Below are 18179 nucleotides of genomic sequence, written 5' to 3' on the forward strand. Positions count from 1 at the left end.
AGATGTAAAGATTTGTACATTTGGCCTGAAAAGCCCCTACTTCATATTTTTTTTAGGATTATTTAATTGGACAAGAGGGTTTTTACCCCCTTTATAGGCTAGACTAGGAAATTGTTATTTTATTGTAAGAGGAAGTTGAGCCTTTCTTGCTATAAATAGAGAGGCATTTCATCTCATTTTCTCATGGTTGGATTGGGGGAGAATTCCGTTATCATTTAGGAAATTTCTGCAATTTTATCTTATAAATTGGCTATGGATGGATGAGTTGAGCGACCTCTTGGAAAGAACTTGTTGATGTGGATTATTCACTTGGATGATTATTGGTGAATATTGATGGCTGCATGCTAAATTGTGTAAGCTGTCTTTCTTCATCTTGTTTAAGTTGATGGATAATGATTATTAAGTATTTTACCCCCTAGATTTGCTCCCCTTTGCAAATATGGAGGGTTGATGACTAGCACATTGCATCAGGATGGAGGTTCAAAGACACACATACATTTTTGTTGTGGCTGGGGGTTGGTTTGAGGGAGACTAGGTGTAGGATGAATTTAGTGATGGTTCAAAGTCAAACTCAGTTTTGCACAGATTGGAAAGAGTTGGTATTTTTTGTGGGTCCCGTACTTTCTAGGAGATGAGGTTTTGAGGCTTGCATGGTGGTATTGATTACATATTCGAAGTTCTTATGAACTCATGATTCGAGTGAGACTTCTTTTGGTGACATGCATGGCACTTACTATTTTTAGCAGGTTTGGTCTGGAGACTCACATGTCAGAGATAATGGTATATTTAGAATCCTTGCGAGATTCTGAGTTCGATGAGCTACTTACAGGAAACATGTGAGAACTTTCTATTTTTAGCAGTACTTGCATGTTTATTTTGATCATTCATTTGGACTCATTGAAAAATAAATCCAATGAGTATGTTTTCATGGACATGCGAGTAGCAATGGTCGCATGTCAGACCTGATCACATATTCAAACTTTCCACTTAAAACTGAGCTCGATGAGGGTGATTTCGTCAGAATCCAAGATATTTCTATTTTTAGTAGTCCTTTCAAGGTAGTGTTGGCAGCTATTTGGATTCCTCATGAGATTCCGAGTCTAATGAGTTTGCTCTTGTGGACATGTGGGCAATTTTCTGTTTTTAACAGTGCTTATTTTTAGGCATACTATGTATGGCCAATGTTTTTAAAACCGGAACCGGTGACCGGACTGGTCCACCTAATGAACCGGTTTACCGACCGGAACCGGTCTAACTGGGACTGGTTTGGTCTAAACGAACCGGTTTTAGAAAAATACATTAAATAATTATTTTTTAATGAGAAAAACTATTTTTAAGATTTAAAACCATGATTCCAAGCCAATAGAGACAAAATATGCAAAGATTGCTCATTTATATACCATGTAAAGGTGAATATATCAAAATGGCATCAAGTGCAATACATATCGTCGACAAAATACATAAGCAATGAGGCTCTAAATGGCCTCTAGAGTGCAGAAACAAAGCCTACAAACTATGGGGCCAGTGGCCTACTACAAGACTTCAGTGTAGACTCTACATATATGATAATAGTAATACTATAATAGTGATCAACATTATCACTTGAAGTTAAAACTTCTCGTGAGTCTCAGTCATCATGATCAAACTCGGTTGAGTCTCGACTCCCAAACTTTGCAGTCACAAACTTCTCTATTGGTTCAGTGACTTGAGTCTCAAACTTCTGAAGGTATTCTGCCCTAATATGCCCTATTATTTCATTTGGTGCTCCACATGGCTTTACATGGCCTCCTATCCCAGCCAAGTGTTGCTTGAACCTGTTAATACCCCCTCCTTGAATGGATTTTTGGCAATATTTGCAGATCATTTTGCCATCAATCATATCACAATGAGCCCATGCAGTGTCTTTGGCTTTTGGAGGCATGATGACTCCCTGGATGGTAGATCATAGAAGTGAGAAGTTTATAACACATAAAAAAAATTAATTCATGGACAACAGTCAAATAAGGAATTTTCAAGTGCAAATCCTTACCTGGAAATGCAAACTAGCTTCCTTAGCCTCCTCTTGAAGATGGCAACTCCACTGACAGCTACACACTGTCTCCAAAATAGCTCCAACTCCAACTCCAAGATGACTACTTCAGCAAAGACTCAACACTCTCCAAGCTCACAAACAAACTCACAAACACTCACAAACACTCCAAATCAGTTGTGTGAGACAAATGAGAGTGAGAGGGGCCTCTTATAAGCTTGGAGAGGGTGTTTTTGGAGGGAAAACACCCTTAGTTCCCCCCCAAAACCCCTAAACCACAATCAGAAAACCGCTTTTTGCAAGTTATGGTGGGCTTGCCATAAACCGGCCGGTTTAGGACGGAACCGGCCGGTTTGCTACAAACCGGCCGGTTCCGCCCTAAACCGGCCGGTTTTGACCGGTTAGGGCCAGATTTCGGGCACATGAGGTAGTAAACCCGGTTTTTTAGGCCGGTTCGGACCGGCCAGGCCTCTAACCGGCCGGTTAGACCGGTTACCGTTTTTTGTGGCCGGTTTTTAAAACTATGTGTATGGCAAGGTTCCGCTATCCATTTCAGGCAATTTTTTATCTTTTCCTATTTTTTATTGGGACTGCTGTTTTTATCATGTCCATTTATAGCAGGTTGACATGTTACAGTCTGAGAGGTTGACATGTGACAACCTATGCAATGGACAAATGGCAAGATTTATAAACGAGTCATCAGTAATGTGGCAAAGTGCATCGGTCAATTAGTTGCATGATGGAGGTGTGATGTGGTAGTACTAGCAATGGCAATTTACTTTTTCCCTCTACCTTATTTTCTCTCTCCTAGTGTGCATCTGTCTTTTCTCTCCTCTAACTCATGCTCCTTGCTCACATCACGCCACTTCTTAATTGATGAAAAGCCATACCTTGTGACTAATTCACATTGATACTTTTAGTCTAAATCGAATTTCGTAAATTTACCTGAAGGTATTTTTATGAAGTTGACCTTTGCCAAAATTGTCTCAAGGATATTTTTATCACATGTTGAGTTTACTCAAATACTAAAGGATGCTTTACCCAAGTCGAATTGGCTATAATTATGCCCAAGGATATTTTTATCTCATGACAACTTAGAAATACTTATGTTAAATTCGAGCGTGTTCCACTTTACTCAGTTTTTTTCTCCAGTTGAGTTTAGTGAGAATGCGAGTTGACTGTAAATGTTTTTTCAAGTGTGCATTGATTGCCATTTTTGGAAAGTTTGACCTCTTATTCTTCCTTTGTGCATTGGAGGAATTAGAAGGGGGGGAGGCTATGGATTCAAATCAAATTGTCTTTAGTGGCAGAAAAATTATTGTTTTCCTCTCTTGTCTCCCTGCTCTTTCTCTCTTTTCTCTTCAACCTTTTATTCTATTATGTTTGAATATCATTGTCATTGGTTCTGTAATAGTCATCTTGGTGTAGTTAGCCTGTTGTCCTTTGCAAAATAAAGCTCGATTTTGATTTATTCTACCTGTTTAGGTTGTTTGATATCTTAATGTTTATTCTAAGCAATTTTGTAAAAGTTTCTAACCCTTTTCATTGGTTAAATATGCCATTTAAATGCACTTTATATTTATTTTATCTTCCATATAAAACATGACGCTAGAAATTATTCCACCTTTTAAAATGCAAAGAATTTTATAAATTTTTTTGGCCACTAACTTGTTGGTCAAACAACAATTTTATTGCCATTTTTTAATGTGATTTTACAGATTTTTAGGTGGGAATAGTATGTTGATTTGGGGTAGCATCGGATGTGCTCTAGCCATGAAAATTGGTGGAGAGGCCATAGCACATGAGATCTCGAAGACCCAGAAATAGTTTGGGCAGAATCTAACCAATTTGGGAGATATTAAAATAATTAATATTTTTAATGGAGTTTCTAAGTCTAAATTTAGGAAAAATAAAATATTAATGTGAATTAATATAAAACTAGGTTAGAATGGTTCAAAAGTCATGGATCACGCCAAATCTAATCTTAGCCGTTGATTAGAGATTTAATCTTGGCCATTGATGGACCAACGAGGAAAGTATAAGAGGAGGCTTGAAGGTCAGTTGGAGCATACACAGAGTTGATCAAGAATTCGATTTTTTGGGGCAGGGCTTGCTGAGGAAATTGAAAGAGTGATCAGAGTTGCAGCTGAGGGGCAGTACCAGGAGCATCAACGTAGAAGCCGGGAGAGGGTTGACGCAGAGCCAGCCAGAGGCCACGCAGAGGCAGTGAGAGGCTACGCAGAGGCAGCCAGGAGCTGCGCAGAGCTTGAGGAGGGCCAACGTTGGAGACGCAGAGGCTCCAGAGGCTGATGTAGAGCCCTAAGAGGCTGCCGCTGGGCCAAATAGGTTGACGCTGGGCAAGAGAGGCTGACGCAGACCCTAGAGGCTAACGCTGGGCCAGAGAGGCTGATGTTGGGACATTTTATGGGACAAATTGGAGCTAGAGAGCTAGATAGGGTGACAGAGAGCGACAGAAGTGCTGCAGTGTTGCTGTGGGATCATTCCTCTGGTGATTTAGCTGGAATATCTATCTTCGACCGAGAGGTACTACTGCGGAGGGCATTCTCTGTTGGGTGAACCATTTCTGGCGCCCAGATTGTGTTATGAAACTGCTTAATAATAAAACCCTCTGATAGCTGCACCGATTTTCCCGCATTGGATTTTTCCGAGGACATTGGTCCAGAAATAACTATGTCACTTGTGTGCTTGTTTCTTTCAGTTGATGATCTGTATGTGTTGATACTGTACTTGTATTTATTTTCAATGTTTACATGGTAAGTAACTTGTTAAGTCACTGAACAAGTAGGAAGAAATAAATCAGAAAATATAGGAAGAATTTCTAACGGATAGACTTAGAAATTCCAGCATGGTATCAGAGCGTGGTTGCCGATCACAGGATAATTGAAGGCATCAGCCGAGTAGAGCAGCAACAATGGAAACAACTGTCCCGAGTGACGGAAGTTGTTCCTAGCAGAAAGCAGCAAGGAAGGGGTGACGCAGAGAGCTTGCGTCATCAGTTCAAGCCAAGAGGAGGATCAGCGTTGAGGCAGAAAGGAGCAGACCTGACCTACGCAGTGCCCGGTCATCTTTCGCTGTCAGGAAGGATTGATGCTATGGCTAGGAGGTGCAGATTGTGCCGGTGCTGGGATTGCGCAGAGCCTAGAGGCTCTAACCTTCAAATAGCTGGGGCATAAGAGAATGTGGGTAAGTTGTGGAGCAAAGCTGGTGGGGTACTGTGGTCAGAACAATACCTAACAGGGCAAGACCAAGGAGGAGGGAGTTGCTGCCGAGGATTTCTAGCCAAGAAATTCGGATCAGTGGTGCAACTGCACAAACGATCGGAGTGGGGCATCTCGACATTGGCAGAGGGATTTCCAGAAGGGAAATCGAGGCTCAGAGGGAGTCAAACCGAGAACTTCCAGACGGGAGGTAGAGAGACTTGAATGAGTCGAAAGAGGAGCAGCGAAATGGTAGTGAATGGGCTAAGAGATTAGGATAGACTGGACGGAGCTTCAAACTTCGTAGTCTGGATTCTGGAAGGCCAGGATCTTGTCCATTCTAGACAGATATCACATCAAACACTTCGTCTTGAAAACGATAGCGATCCTGATTAACCCAACTGAAAATGACAAGTACGAGGAGGCAATGGCCAGGGCAAAGTGCATCATCCTTGATGGTGTTAAGGATCATGTGGTGCCACATATTGCCAAGAAGGAAACGATAAATGAGATGTGGGAAGCCCTGAAGAAATTGTACCAGCATACTTCCATGCAGAGGAGGATGTTACTTGAAAATCAACTGTGGTCATATAAGATGCAGAAGGGAGAGCAGATAGATGTCTTCTTCGGTTGATTGAAGGAGATCTGTGATCAACTAACTTCCATAGGGGCCACATCGGATCAGGAACTGATGGTGAGGACCGCATTGAATGCAGTCTTAGAGGATTGGGAGGTATTTTTCCAGAGCATACTAGGGAGGACGAGCCTTCTAGATTGGGAGGAACTGTGGGCGGCTCTTCGTCAAGAAGAGATTAGACGGGTGTCCAAGGCGGGGAGTAGCGGAAAAGGGGTCAGAATCAAGGAGGAAGAAGAAGATGCGGCTCTCGCATTTGCGGGAAAGCAGGAGAAAAGAAAGAAGAAGGACCTTTCCAAGGTCAAGTGCTTCCATTGTGGGGAACTGGGTCACTATGCAAACCAATGTCCTAGGAAGAAGAGCAAGGGAGAGGCTTCTGAGACCAAGGTTGCGCCGGCTAAGGCAGAGAAGGAAGTGGAGACTGATGACGACAATGCCATGAGTGCTCATGCGCCACTTGAGAAGAAGTGGGGAGACATCGAGTTGTAGCCAGACGGACTACAGGCGATGACGGGTAGGATCCTTGAGGTACCCAACCTCTTGGATCATACCTTGCTACGGGAGCCCCGAAGAGGAGTAGCAGGACTGACGGATGTCGGTAGAGACGGATGCGGATGGAGCGACATAGAGTGTTACAGTGCAGGAGTCCCAGGACAATGTGACGCAACAGTGCGAGGTGCATGGAGTTGTTGCAGCAGCGCAAAGGTCAGAGAGGGAGCACTTGTTAGCGATAGAGGAAGCTTCAGCGTCAGAGTGTCTCTAGCCTAACAGAGATGTCAGAGTTGGGAGGATCAGTTACTTACTTCTCAGTAATTGAGTTGTAGTGCAACAATTAGCAATCGCAGTGCTACGGGCAGCATGATGCAACATGATGAGAGGGGATGCAGTGCAGATGCAGCAGTGGCAGGGCCATGGGCAACAACACCGATGCAGAGGGAGCTGTCGTACGGATGCAGTAGTGGCAGTGGTAGGGCCATGGGTAGTAGTACATGATGCATCAGTGCAGAGAATGTTGGGCGAGGAGGCCTAACATTGGCACAGAGACTGATGCTGGATGATCAGGGTGATACGCAGTGAGGAGTATTGCTAGAGCACAGTCCTTGCTAAGAGGGAGTGTTGATTTGGGGTAGCATCGGATGTGCTCTAGCCACGAAAATTGGTGGAGAGGATATAGCACATGAGATCTCCAAGACCCAGAAATGGTTTGGACAGAATCTAACCAGTTTGGAAGATATTAAAATAATTAATATTTTTAATGGAGTTCCTAAGTCTAAACATAGGAAAAATAAAATATTAATGTAAATTAATATAAAATTGGGTTAGAATGGTCCAAAAGTTGTGGATCAAGCCAAATCTAATCTTAGCCGTTGATTAAAGATTTAATCTCGGCCGTTGATGGACCAACGAGAAAAGTATAAGAGGAGGCTTGAGGGTCAGTTGGAGCACACATAGAGATGATCAAGAATTCAATTTTCTGGGGCAGGGTTTGCTGAGGAAATCGAAGGAGTGATCAGAGTTGCAGTTGAGGGGCAGTGAATACAGTAGCAGAGAGGCAGAGATAGTACCGGGAGCATCAACGTAGAAGCCGGGAGAGGGTTGATGCAGAGCCAACTAGAGGCCACGCAGAGGCAGCCAGGAGTTGCACAAAGCTTGAGGAGGGCCAGCATGGGAGACGCAGAGGCTCCAGAGGCTAATGTAGAGCCCCGAGAGGCTGACGCTGGGCCAGAGAAGCTGACGCAGACCCTAGAGGCTGACGCTGGGAGATTTTGTGGGACAGATTGGAGCTAGAGAGCTGGATAGGGTGACAGAGAGTAGCAAAAGGGCTGCAATGTTGCTGTGGGATCGTTCCTCCGGTGATTTAGCCAGAATATTTGTCTCCGACCAAGAGGTACTACTGCCGAGGGCATTCTCTATTGAGTGAGCCATTTCTGGCACCCAGATTGTATTCTGAAACTGCTTAATAATAAAACCCTCTGATAGCTCAACTGGTTTTCCCGCATTGGGTTTTTTCCGAGGACATTAGTCCAAAAATAACTGTCACTTGTGTTCTTGTTTCTTTTAGTTGATGATCTGTATGTGTTGACACTGTACTTGTATTTATTTTTAGTATTTACATGGTAAATAACTTGTTAAGTAACTGAACAAGTAGGAAGAAATAAATTAGAAAGTACAAGAATAATTTCTAATGGATAGACTTAGAAATTCCAATACAGTGCATGCTGGACTAGGGACAACGCACTCTGGTTAGTAAGCACCAGCCTGAATAGAGAGGGAGATTTACAAGTGACATGAAGGGTAGATTTTCCTAGATGGTTAACTAATTTCTGCTGCAGACCAACAATTATTCACCAAATTGCTGGTATTTCTATTTCATTAGCTTTGTTGTACAGGATTTTCATCAAGTTCTTTTGAGGTCACCTATGTGAAAGGTCCCTCCCTTATTTATCCTTGAAGATTGTAGGACACCTAGGTCAAATCTCTAAGGGACATACGTAATGTTTCCCTTGGCCTTTGAACCTAAACCTTTTCCAATTTTTCTTCAAGTGTGTTGATCATGTAACTTCATATGCCCCAAAAATATATTGGCAAGTCAAGGCAGTGATATTCTATCCTGCATCACCTTTTTCCTTTTATAAGTCCTTGAAATCGTTTTGCTAGGGCTCACTCTTCAAAATCACGTTGTAGTTTCTTACTTGTGTGTGTTTGGGGGCCTTTCTCGAGCTTATCTTGTAAGCCATAGGACCCTTTGAACTCAAATCTAGAAATTATCTTCTAAACTTTAAAAGCGCTAGCAATCGTATCTTAGGGGAAACACCCCTTGAACCAGAGGAGAGCTGACTAATAGTGATAAGAGGGTTGGTGAGGTGACATTGTGACAATGGCCCCCTTTTAATTACACAGGGTCTCGCTCTTGAGCTTTAGGACTTTATCTCGAGAAGTGTGAGATTTTGTAGTAACAGGGTCGAAGGGAGAATCCTGGAATCTTGGAGAACATGAGCTAGGCCTTTACAGTCCATAGTAGAAAATTTTGTTATCGAAAGATACCCGAGGCATGGATTGGCCCTATATGGTTGAAAATTCAAAGTAAATTATTGAGCAAGTGGGTGAGACATTTTATTCTAGGCCCCGCGATGAACATTATCAACCTTAATCATCCTTTCTGGGTGGCAACAAAGGTAGAGAAGATGCTATAAAATTTGCAAATTTCATGGAAAATGCATAGATGCACTTTATGTTGTTCCAACCTGGTTGAGTTGCTTTCCTATTAAAGAGGTTTTATGTGTTGGAAAAAACCTTGTAATAAAGTTGACCGTTGGATGGATGGTTAATCTCTCGGGACAATTGCAATGAATGTTTACCTCATCAACTCTTACTTTAGAGTGTCAATGAAAGTTTTAATGAATGGAGCATTCACTTTCAGAGCCCTCTTGTCCACATTGGAGGATACTTGGAAGATTGTACATGGTTGAAGGGCCTTGAAGGCTATATGCTACATGCTCAAGCCCTCCGGGAGCTATTTTGTGTAAAAAATGTACATGTGGCTTGAGAAACCCATTATTTTTGTATTTTAAAATGTTAATTATTGAAGAGGGATTTTAACCCCTCCATTGGCTAGAATAGGGGATTTTAGCTAAAGAAATTAATATTATATTGTAAGAGGAAGTTGAGCATGTCCCTATAAATGGAAATGCACTTGTCATTTTTTCATGGATGAATTGGGGGAGAAATCCCTTAGCAAGTTTTGAAACTTATACTACTTTCTCATTATGAAAAAGGCTATGGAGGGATAACTAGAGCGACTTTTATGGAGATGGTATTATGGATATGTTAGGATTTTCTTGGATTTTTTATGGCTAGGGTTTATAGCTGATCTTTATTTAATGAGTAATTAGTCCCTCTAATCTTGTTGGATTTATGTATGGGTGATTATCAAGTGTAATTGTACTTGTCTAGTGGAGATGGTGCATTCGCGTAGTCTCTTTTAAGTTTCGGATAAATCTCTTCTTGAAAGAGTCAAAGACCTTGGAAAGTTTCTAGGAGAGAGCCTTCCCTTGTTCTTCTTGGATTTTGTAAGAGGTGGATCTTTTAGGGTTAGTAGTGGACGACCCTAGATCCATTTGCGTTCTTTTTAAAGGAGTCCTTAGTTGACCCCATATGTCCCAAAAAATATTAGTAGGACAAGGCATTGGTCTTTGGTTCTCCCATCAAATTCCATATCCTAAAGTGGACGACCCTAGATCCATTTGCGTTTTTTTTAAAGGAGTCCTTAGTTGACCCCATATGTCCCAAAAAATATTAGTAGGACAAGGCATTGGTCTTTGGTTCTCCCATCAAATTCCATATCCTAAAATTTCACCAAAGTCATTTTGCTGGATTTACCCTTCATATCACCATGAGCTACAATGCCCCAAATCCTAGCAATTTTACACTAGGGAAGGCCCCCTTGGCTCAGAGGAGAGCTAACTTGAAGTGTAGAAGAGGGTTGGTGAGGTGACAGTGGGCCCCTCTTAGTTTCACTTGGATCACACTTGAGCTTTTCAGACTTTATCTCCTAAGGTACAAGTTTGTGTGATAACAGGGCTCTTGAATCTGAGCTAGAGCATGATCCTGTATTTCATGATGAAGATCCCATTGCCAATAGTGGTGATGAGTTTGATGATTGATAGTGTTGATCATTGATATGTAGTAGCTTGTAGTATGCTGTTTTTGGACTCTAGAGGCCATTTAGAGCCTCGTTCTTTATGTATTTTGTTTCAGATATGTATTGCACTTAATGCCATTTTGCCATTATGACCCTTACACGGTATCTAAATGAGCAGAATTCGCATATTTGGGCTCTAATGCTTGGATTTACATTGGTGTACATGGATATGCATATGTGTATTTTATTAAAATTTTTGTTTTATGTATTCTTTTAGTAAAACTAGTGCATAAGTTGAGTAGTTGGTTGACCAATCTGAGTCTAATCTGTTCATTGACTGATTCTGAGTCCAATTCCAACATTTAAAACATTGTAATAGAGCCTCAGATTTATGAATTTAATGGAATGCTATTGAGCCACCGCTTGGTAGCCATATAAAACATTGTGTGATTAAATATTTGGTTTTGTTCATGTGTTTATATTTTGATCGTGCAATGGTATGATAGATTAAACAATGCATGCTTTTGAGAGCTATTTGCAAAGAGAATATTGGCAAGGAGTGAGGTGCAGCTTCAGAAAATAGCTAACAATAAATAGTTTACTATTTAGTCATTAAATATTTTGAGGAACTATTGTGACTTTAATTGGCTAGTTGGTTTTTGAGTTCCAACACTTGGCAACAATTGTAATGTGGAAGATTTGTTGATCTGCATTCTAGATCTGTTCTTTGAAAATGAGACGGTGGTTTAAAATAATTCCCAATTTGAACACTTGTCATATGATGCTTACCTTGGCTTAAGGTGGATTATAATGCAACATCTCTATATTTTCCTTGGTTATGTGTTCCTTTTCAAATTTACTTTCAATTGCACACCATTTACTCCGTCAGTATGAAGACTTGTGATGTTGTCATGGCTTCATTGCACATGGCTATTGTAGTTTCCCTAATAAGGAAACGATTGAAAAGTGAAGATTCAACTGAATATTTCTATCGGAATACTTAACAGAAATTTGCAGTGTTAACATGGTTAAATTAGTTGACATATATGCCTGGTATGTAAGTTGTCAAATGCATTTAGGGTTCCTTTGTTTATTTTAATGAGAATTTTGACAATTCTAGGAAGTGCGGATACCTGCTGCTGGAGGCAAAGGGGGATCAAAGAACCAAGGGGAATTGAAAGATGATACTAGTTCTGCCCGTGAAGAGAAGCAGGTACTTTACAAAAGTAAAAAATGATTGAATTTATAATTCTCATGAAATTTTAATTTGTAATTTTTTCATATATTTTGGTTGAAATTATGGGCAATATTCATTTTCTTTTCTTTTCTACTTTTCCCTAGAAAAAAACCATAATTTCTATTAGTGAAAATGAAAACTACATCTTTCAGGTGCTGTAGCACAATCTGACCATATTTAATTAGGTCATATACATAGATCAATGGTTAAAATAGGGAATGCTTCCCGGTTGCTTCATAGATGAACACATATTATTCATCGCGTCATTTACGAATCCAAGCAAAAATTGGGACTGTTCTTTTATCCTTTCCAAAAGTAAAATACGTTGAAAAGGACTGATAACGTATAAAAGCTAGTGACTACAAAAAAATATATCTTGAATAGTCCAGATCAAGCTTACCTTCTGTCAGATGTTGACTGCACTCTTCATTTTCACATAGCATTTTGTACCTCTAAACAAACTTGGAGAAGCTAAAGATGGAGCAAATTTAGTTGATGTGAGACATGGTATACTTTTGATTTGGACAAGCTTGAATGTGAGGAACTTGGAACTGTTTTCTTAAGAGAGAAATCTAGAAAGTGGAAAACAAATTCAAGAAGTTTCCATGAATATGTATTTAAGCAACATGAACTGGTTCGAAAAAGACCATGGAGAAACAGAAGAACCAGAAAATGGGCTTGAAAACACCAACATGGCAGGAAATGGTTACCTAAAATGAAGAGCACTTTCATTTTTCTTTTTGAAAACATGACATGGGACTCTGAAGAACTGCTTTAGTAGGACACTTAAAATGCAATAATTGAGTGGAAGCTGAACTTGAATGAATCTACCATAATCTCAACTTTGTTTTAATTAAGGAAGTAATATCGAAGGGATTGATTTTTCAAATAATGCTCAGGTTTATGTATTTATTGTTTTGAGAAATTACATCTAATATTATACAGAAAATCAAATATGTTGAGTGAAAGGACATTTACCTTGATACAGATAATGCTGCAATAAGGTCTGAATATGCACCAACAGATAGATTTTTGGCATCTTGCATTACTAAAAAACTTTAGCTTTGATTTCTTCATCAGACCACAATTTTTGAAATGCATATACAACACTTACAGTTCCATGAAAATAACTCTGTAACACACCTAATGATCATTACATGTAGCCATCACAAATAGAAAGACATTCTGAAATAGCCACAAGGATAAGAAAATATACAGATATTGAAATGATGAATACTGATTACAATTAAGAAATGCTCTCTGTTATATATGTTGATTTTTGTGTAGCATTAGGAGGTATTCCCGCATGCCAAGAGGCCTCCTAAGTTGGCCCTAGAAAAATGATGGAAATTAAAATAAAATAAATTTTATTTTTTGGGTTTCATGTAGGCTCAGAAGGGACCAGTTAGAAAGGGTGCATCCCTTGAGGTAAATGCACCCATTCCACTTGTATATATATTATATACACATTATGTGACACTTTGTTAAAATTGGCAACCAGGGCAAAACTTCATGTGGGTCATCTTATTCATGGCTAATAATATTTTTATTAGATTCCTCTCGTCGAGAGGTGTAGGATTGATATAAAGATCATCCAATTCCGATAAGTATTCATGGAGATATGAATTTATTTTGATTATGGAATTATTATCAAGCCGACCTACAACTCATGTAGGCTCAGAAGCCCAACAGTCGCATCTATTCACCCACCAACGTTGTGTATAAATATAAGAGGACTTTTCCTCATTTGGACTCACTCATCTCATCACATCTCTCTCTCTCTCTACTGCGCAGATATGAGTCTCTTCTCTGCTGCATTGAAATGGGTCTCTCTCTCTCACACGTTTGAAGCCGGAAATTGCTAAAACTGAAGCTGCAACTGTAGAAGTAAAGATTGACTTGCGTGGCCTAGAAGATCTCCTCATCTGAACTGCGCTGTAGGTTCATCTGAACCTCCTCTGGAAGACGAAACTTTTGGTGGTGGAATGAAGTCAATCCCACTGTCGGTTTGTGAGATATGGTATGCCCTAGTTTGATAATGAAGCCGCTAATGCTGATGCCACTGATCTAGGGTTTGCTACTGCTGATATGAATCAGATTTATTGTACTATTTCTCTCTACTGAATTATTGAAGATAAAAGAAGATTTGATCAAAGGGTTTCCCCACACATTGTGGGGTTTGTCCCTGGCTAGCCGCCACATCTTGTGTCTCTTGTCTTGGTTTGTTTTCTGTCGATCGTTTAATGTTCTATCTGCACTTTACTTTATGTACATGTGATTGCTAATCGGTGGAATATAATAAGAAAAAGAAGTAAACTGTTATAAGCATAGAACATACCATAACTTAACATGGTATCGGAGCTGAGGTGAAGACAAAGCCCGAGCAAGAGCAAGAGCAATCATCGAAGAGAAGATTGGAAAGGCTATCCTAAAAGAACTATGGGGTCCTCAACACTCTTCCCTGACGAAGACAAGCTCCGTGAGAAAGATGACTATCACGGATGGAAGATGTCTATCGATCTAACCCTAGAGGATCAAGGAGTGTTGGGTCACGTAAGAGGCAATATTGTTGAGCCTCCATCAAATGCACCTCCTGCTGCTAGGAACAAATGGAAGAACGAAGAAATTAAAGCGAAGAAGATCATCCGAGACTCTATCGACAAGCGCTTGGTGGCCTACATCTCTGATCTAGACACCTCCAAGGAAATCTACGACAGACTGGTGAGTTTATTTAAAGTTAATGATGCAAATCAAGTTTTGTTTCTTAGAAATAAGCTGAGGGAAATCAAGAAGGGTAAAGATGTAAGTATGCAAGCATACTTCTTAAGAATCACCGAGATCAAGAACGATCTCCTATCTATTGGGGAAACTATTACTGACAGAGAAATGGCACTCACAACTCTTGGAGGATTGCCATTTGAATGGTATGTGTTCAAGACTACTCTTTTGAACTATAATGTAATTCCTGGTTTCGAGGAATTAATGGCTAAATGCATTCAAGAAGAAACAAGGGAAGAAGTGCAAGAATTGCCCATGCTTAAAGGTCCTCCTGCTGCCTTTTCTTCTTATGCAAAGAAAAGAAATAATTCCGGGACTAAATCAAAAGGAAAGGCTGGACCTATGGCTAGAAGAAAATGACAATGTTACATTTGCGATAAAGCAAGTCACTATGTATGAGATCATGAGCATCATGATGGATAAAATCATGGACATGGGCAGCATGATGATAATCATGATTAGAGAAGCATGGTACAGTATGCAGTGGTGCAACTCGAAATCCCTCTGATGGCAATCAAAGGAATGACAAATTGAACAGCAAAGGTAAGAGGAGAGCTGGGAATCAAGGAAGAGGACAAGCATTCAAGAAGGCTAGAAATTCTAGGATGCATTAAATGCACCTGACCTCAAAAGGAACCTAGTGTCCATCTTGGCAATGGAAGACAGAGGCTACAAGGTAACCTTCAGCGATGGCAAGGTATGTATATGGAAAAATAATGTTAAAGATGCCTTTACTCTTGGGTTTCGAGTTGATATATCAAGTCGGTGGAAGTCCTCTAGGTGTCATGTCTTGTGACACAACGCTTCAGTCCGAACTTTGGCATCGGAGGTTTGCCCACCTTCATTACAAATCTCTACCCGATGTAAGACAGATGGTAACAGGGATGCCTGAATTCCAAGTAGAGAAAGAAGGTGTATGTCCGGGATGTGTCGAAGGAAAGCTCAAAAGGGGACCATTCCCTTCAAGTCAAAGCAAGACCTCCGATATATTACAACTAGTTCACTCAGACATATCAGGTATGATGCCTGTGAACTCTTTGGGAGGATACTCATATTATCTCACTTTTACAGATGACCATTCTCGAAAGACCTGGATATACTTCTTGAAAAAGAAGGATGAAGTGTTCCCTTGGTTCCGACCTTTCAAAGCCCTAATCGAGAATCAAACCGAAAAGAAGATCAAAATCTTAAGAACTGACAATGGGACTGAATATGAATCTAATGAGTTCCATGATTTTTATAAAGAGGCTGGCATCAAGAGGGAGACTACTACACCATATACTCCTGAACAAAATGGTGTGGCAGAAAGGAAGAACCGCACAATTATGGAAGCTGTCCGGGCCATGCTACATGATCAAAGTCTTCCTAAGTTTCTATGGGCTAAAGCTGCAAACACTGTCGTATATGTACAAAATCGATGCCCTCATCAAGCATTGGGTTCCAAGACTTCTGAAGAAAAATTCACCGGTAAGAAACCTGATGTTTCTCATTTTAAATTTTTTGGAAGCCCTGTATACTTTCATGTGCCGAGAGAGAAAAGAAATAAATTGGGAGCATCTGGAAAGAAGGGAATTTTTGTGGGCTATGGTGAAAATACTGAAGGCTATAGAATCTATGTAGCCGGTCAAAGGGAAGTCATAATTAGTCATGATGTCATCTTTGACGAAGATATGGCTCTCAGCAAGGTGATCAATCTTTCGACTTTGAGGAGCTCTCAAGAAGCCGACACCAGGGAACCGAAAGAAAAGGATGATGAATCAATGCCTGATGTAGAAGAACCCATGGATCCGATTGATCCTCCTCCATATGAGCCTTCCTCTTCTAGGAAGAGGCCTTCATGGCTTAAGGGATTACTTGATGATGCTGAAGGACATGCTGCACCCCAAGGGACCTTTCGTGAAAGTAAGAAACCTAATAGGTATCAAGGATACCTAACCATCATGAGCACAATCATACAAAATGAGCCTTCGTCATTCTCAGATGCCGTCAAGCATCAAGTATGGAAGGATGCTATGACCGAAGAACATGAGTCTATCATAAAGAATGATGTTTGGGAAGTAGTTCCCAGACCCCAGGACAAGACTGTTGTTACTTCTAAATGGCTTTACAAGATAAAGCATGCAGCAGATGGAAGCACATAAAAGTATAAGGCTCGTTTTGTTGCTCGAGGTTTCTCCCAAAAGGAAGGTATAGACTATGATGAGATATTTGCACCTGTTGCCAGATATACGACTATCCGCTCGATCATAGCCCTTGCCGCTTCACAAGGATGAAACCTACATCAGATGGATGTCAAGACTGCGTTCTTGCATGGCTCGATCAAAGAAGAGGTCTACGTGGAGCAACCCGAAGGATTTGAGATTTATGATCGAAAATCTCATGTATGCAGGTTGAAGAAAGCTCTCTATGGGCTGAAGCAAGCACCCCGAGCATGGTATGAGAAGATCGATAGCTACTTGATGAAGCTGGGATTCACTAGGAGTGAAGCCGATCCTAACCTTTACTTTAAGGTTGAAGATGACAAGCCTCTCATACTGGTGTTGTATGTGGATGACCTCTTTCTAACAGGTGCAGACCCTCTCATTCACAAATGTAAGAGGGAGCTGGCCTCTGAATTTGAAATGAAAGACCTAGGACTGATGCACTACTTCCTAGGACTTGAAGTGTGGCAAAAGCCAGGAGAAATTTTCCTATCTCAAGGAAAATATGTGGTGAAGATATTGGAAAGATTCGGAATGGTGGACTGCAAGCCTGTAACTACTCCGATGGAGCTTGACTTCAAGAAGTTAAGCGGTAGTGCTGCTGGACCTGTTTTACGAAATGCTACTGAGTATCGGCAACTTGTCAGAGCATTAATGTTCTTAGTGAACTCCCGTCCAGATATATGCTTTGCAGGCAACACGTTGAGCCAGCATATGGTTGAACCCCACCACATACACTGGATTGGTGCTAAGAATCTGCTGAGATATCTTCGTGGCACTATCACTTATGGGTTAAGATACATTGCCAGAGATGTGAGACTATTTGGATACACAGATGCTGACTGGGCAGGCAATGTGGAGGACCGTAAGGGCACTTCCGGGTGTTGTTTCTCCTTGGGATCTGCTTCGATATCCTGGATGAGCAGGAAACAAAAGTCGGTGGCTTTGAGCACCGCCAAAGTAGAGTATATTGCTGCTAGCATGGCTTCTTGTGAGGCAGTTTGGTTGCGAAAGCTCTTCAGTGAGTTGTTTGGATTCACATTGGATACCACTGTGATCCTTTGTGACAACCAAAGTGGGATTCGTTTGTCAGAGAATCCCGTATTCCATGATCGCTCCAAGCATATTGATATCAGATACCATTATATTCGAGATATGGTGCAACGGGGAGCTATAAGGCTCCATCATATCGGTACAGATGAACAGGTCGCCGACATTCTGACAAAACCCCTTGGGAAAGTAAAATTTCTGACTTTCCGTGAACAACTTGGCGTTGTTCAAAGACCCTCCAATGAGGGTCATGTATGATGCATTGAGCTCTGAGAGCTCCAGGGGGTGCAGGGTGCTTCTTGGAGCAGAATATGACCACAGGATTATTCACTATCCCCTGGTGGTATACATGTACACCCCGTGGTGACATTGTAGCAGGATTGATGTGTT

At 40.9% G+C, this 18179-nt stretch overlaps 1 protein-coding gene across 3 annotated transcripts in view; it reads left to right on the top strand.

The window, feature by feature from the left end:
- Window positions 1–18179, top strand: part of LOC149205655 (DNA-(apurinic or apyrimidinic site) endonuclease-like) — a 350957-nt gene that overhangs the window by 64065 nt on the left and 268713 nt on the right. For all 3 annotated transcript variants that reach the window (XM_089393520.1, XM_089393522.1, XM_089393521.1), the window contains exon 2: window positions 11644–11736. In XM_089393520.1, the coding sequence (XP_089249646.1) occupies window positions 11644–11736 (93 nt within the window). The remainder of the gene's footprint in view (window positions 1–11643; window positions 11737–18179) is intronic.

The sequence above is a fragment of the Pinus tabuliformis genome, chromosome 1_2, assembly GCF_031772625.1.
Source record: "Pinus tabuliformis cultivar Carrire ecotype Pingquan chromosome 1_2, CPIR1, whole genome shotgun sequence".
NCBI lineage: Eukaryota > Viridiplantae > Streptophyta > Pinopsida > Pinales > Pinaceae > Pinus > Pinus tabuliformis.